Source organism: Gavialis gangeticus, unplaced genomic scaffold (genome assembly GCF_001723915.1).
Source record: "Gavialis gangeticus isolate Ggan-Ray unplaced genomic scaffold, GavGan_comp1, whole genome shotgun sequence".
Taxonomy (NCBI): domain Eukaryota; kingdom Metazoa; phylum Chordata; order Crocodylia; family Gavialidae; genus Gavialis; species Gavialis gangeticus.
Genome location: NW_017729031.1, coordinates 39,712,574 through 39,715,712, shown reverse-complemented (window position 1 = coordinate 39,715,712; position 3,139 = coordinate 39,712,574). Strand labels below are relative to the sequence as shown.

Here is a 3,139-nt window from a genome sequence, read left to right as displayed (position 1 = left end):
CACCCTTAGGTAATTGGGTATTTTTGTCTTCGATAGATTTCCAGTGTGCGTTCATTCTGGTGCGCAGTTGTTGTTTGGTTTTTCCTACATATTTTCCATCAGGGCATTCAGTGCACTGGATGAGATATATTACATTTCTGGAGGTGCAGGTGTAAGATGCAGGAATGGTGATGGTTCCATTGTAGGGTGTAGTTATTGTGGGGGTGGTGGAGATGTGTTGGCAGGTTTTACATTCCTTGTCCTGGCATGGCCTAGATCCATTTGGTGTGCTTCTGGGGATGAGGTTGGTGAGGTTTGGTGCTTGTTTAAAGGCTAGGTTGGGTGATTCTGGAAAGATCTGTTTAAGAATTGGGTTTTCTTCTGGGATGCAATTGTTTGAGGATTTTCCACATAGGGTCCAAGGAAGGATGGTATGTCATAACTCTAATGGTTTTTGATTTGTACACTGGCAGGCTCTCCTTATCCCTGAAGAAGAGTGTTTGTGCCTAAAAGCTTGTAAAGAACTATTTTTCCAATTATTTAGTTGGTCTAATAAAATGTATCACATCTACCCAAAGAACCTTGTCTGCCTATGACCTTAGACCAACACAGCTACAACCAACAACCCTAAATACACATGGCTTTTGTCCTTTGTACCTCTTCATTATAAATTCTGATATGTTCTTTTTCATGTCATATCCTTCTTCGCCATCCCCTGTGACAATATTCCACTCTCAAGTACACTTATATATAAGTACATTTATATAATTGTAGCTGGGACTCTCGTCTGGGTCATCTGATTTTCATAAATGCAATTTCCCTTTTCTTTTGATTGTGTAGCATGCACTGTTTGTTTAACACAGGAGACAAGTGTGGAAAGGTTGGGTTTTTTTTAATATAAGGTCATGAGAAACCTTTAATCGAGTCTAAAAGGTTTTGAAATTAACCCAGTTTAACTCTGAGAAGATCTAATTTTTCAAATCTCTTAATATTTATATAATATTCTCATTATATTTAATCTTACAGAAATTATAAATTAATTGTCTGTACATGCCCTGAAACTGACTAAACATAAAATCAAATATTTTTTCAGACCCAGCTGGCACTTTGTCATTATGCTACATCTTACGATGAAGAGAATTTCCCAATGGCAAATGAGTTCCAACCTGAGCGCTGGCTGAGGAAAGACCATATGGACAGAGTAGACAACTTTGGTTCCATCCCATTTGGTTATGGCATTCGCAGCTGTATAGGAAAAAGAATTGCAGAACTGGAAATTCACCTTGTACTGATTCAGGTTAGAAATTTGTGACAAGATTACAAGATTATATATCAGTACATTCTTGCTGTGCAAATCACCTCTGGACATCCCTTTTTTATATCTAAAGCGTTATCCTGTCACAGGACTTTTGATAAACACATAGTGATCTGTTTTGAATTAAGCATGTTACAGAAGGTATTTTTGATATGGCACAATCCAGTATAAGATCAAGGAAATTAAATTATAAGTATAGCAGAATTTTAATGAATGAATTGCAGCCTTTAAATAAAAGACTCTCTTGGCACACAGTAGGGCAGTGAGGGCCAATCCTTTTGGCAGGCATGCAACAAATTAACCCCCAAATCTCCCAGGTGCAACTCTTACCCTCTTTCCATGCCTGATCTGCTGCTCTGCTTTCTGCTTCCTGCTCTGTCTGGCACTGTGCTGTCTGTCCCCTTCCTAGTCTACTGGTTGCTACACACAGAGGCTGCCTGGGTCACTTACGGCACTCATGCTGCAGATTGGCCACTCCTACAGTAGAGTGTTTACTTATTTGTAAGATTTTGTATAAAACATGTTTGAACTAAGAACAAGTAGGCACTTACCAGAAAGTGAAATAGGTTTGTAATCCTTAGTCTGAAGTGGACCATAATTTCAAACATTCAAGTCAAATGTTATTTTCTCCACCTTTCCTGTTCTCCCTGTCCTCATTTATTTTTGTCTTTCTTTTCTATTTTATATATTTTCTGGGTTTTTCTTATTTTTTCACGATTTAGAGAAGGCTTTCCCATCAATCCCTATGTTGTAGCTCATCTCCAAAATGCACATAAATATTCAGATCAGTTTGATCAGTAAATGCAGTAAGTAGCACAGCAAGTAATGCAGAAAATGATCTAAAGATTACAGTGCAGCACAAATGAAATACGAGGACATAATGTAATGCTGATGTAAAAAAAGGCAAATGTCATTCTGGGATGTATTAACAGGAGGGTAGTTTTAACAGGAGGTAATATTCCTCTCTTCACTCAGTAGGAGTGAGGTCTCACCCAAAATATTATGTTCAGATTTGGGATCTGCACTTGAGTGCAGAGTGGAGAAGAAACAGAGAGGATATAGAGGAGAACAGAAGGAATGGTAGGAAGTTTATAAAACATGACTTCTGAAGGAATTGGATCCTTCAGCCTAACAAAAAAGAAGTCTGAAGGAGAAATACAAAATCTTCCAGTATATGAGAGTTTGCCCTACAGTGGATTGCAACCAAGCTCAGTATGTCTACTGATGGTGTATAAGAAGAATGCAGCTGTTGTAAACCATTTGAGCAGACTGCCTAGAGAAGTTTGATAATTTTTACTCACAGGTTAAAGAAACTTTGGTAATGATGGCTTAGGTATACTTGATCCTGTCTTAGGGCAGGAGAATTGAGAACATGGCCTTTAAACATCCTTCCCATCCATATATTTCTGTGATTCCATAATTTGTATTCACAGCTGGTCTCCTCGGATGTGCTCTGTAATCTTATATACTTACTCTGTACCACTTCAAAACATTTGCTGTCTCATCTTTGTGTTCAATCTCCTGCTGGTTCAGTGGAGGTGTCATAAGAATAATTATTTAACGTTAGCAGACTCCCCTTGACTGAATGGCAGCCTGTTTATCCTATTCCGTTCTAATTAGTTTCTTCTATGTGCATCACTGATTTTTTCTGAGTGCCTTCCAGTAATGTGTTAAGCAATCTGCCTCATGTTTGTTTTTTCATCTTTTGTTCAGACAGATAATTGGATTTTGGTGTTTAGACACCTTGCCTTTAGAATAGAAGTTGGTGAGGCTTATAATCTTAGTTCCTGTGGGAGTTAATTGCACACTTCTGGGCTGACCTCTGAGGAATTTGGTAGATCAAAA

At 38.2% G+C, this 3,139-nt stretch overlaps 1 protein-coding gene across 1 annotated transcript in view; it reads left to right on the top strand.

Moving 5' to 3' along the window:
- The window catches only part of LOC109301453 (cytochrome P450 27C1), a 62,623-nt gene that overhangs the window by 58,563 nt on the left and 921 nt on the right, over window positions 1-3,139 (top strand). Inside the window, exon 8 of the mRNA XM_019522637.1 lies at window positions 1,073-1,276. Coding sequence (XP_019378182.1) covers window positions 1,073-1,276 — 204 coding nt within the window. The remainder of the gene's footprint in view (window positions 1-1,072; window positions 1,277-3,139) is intronic.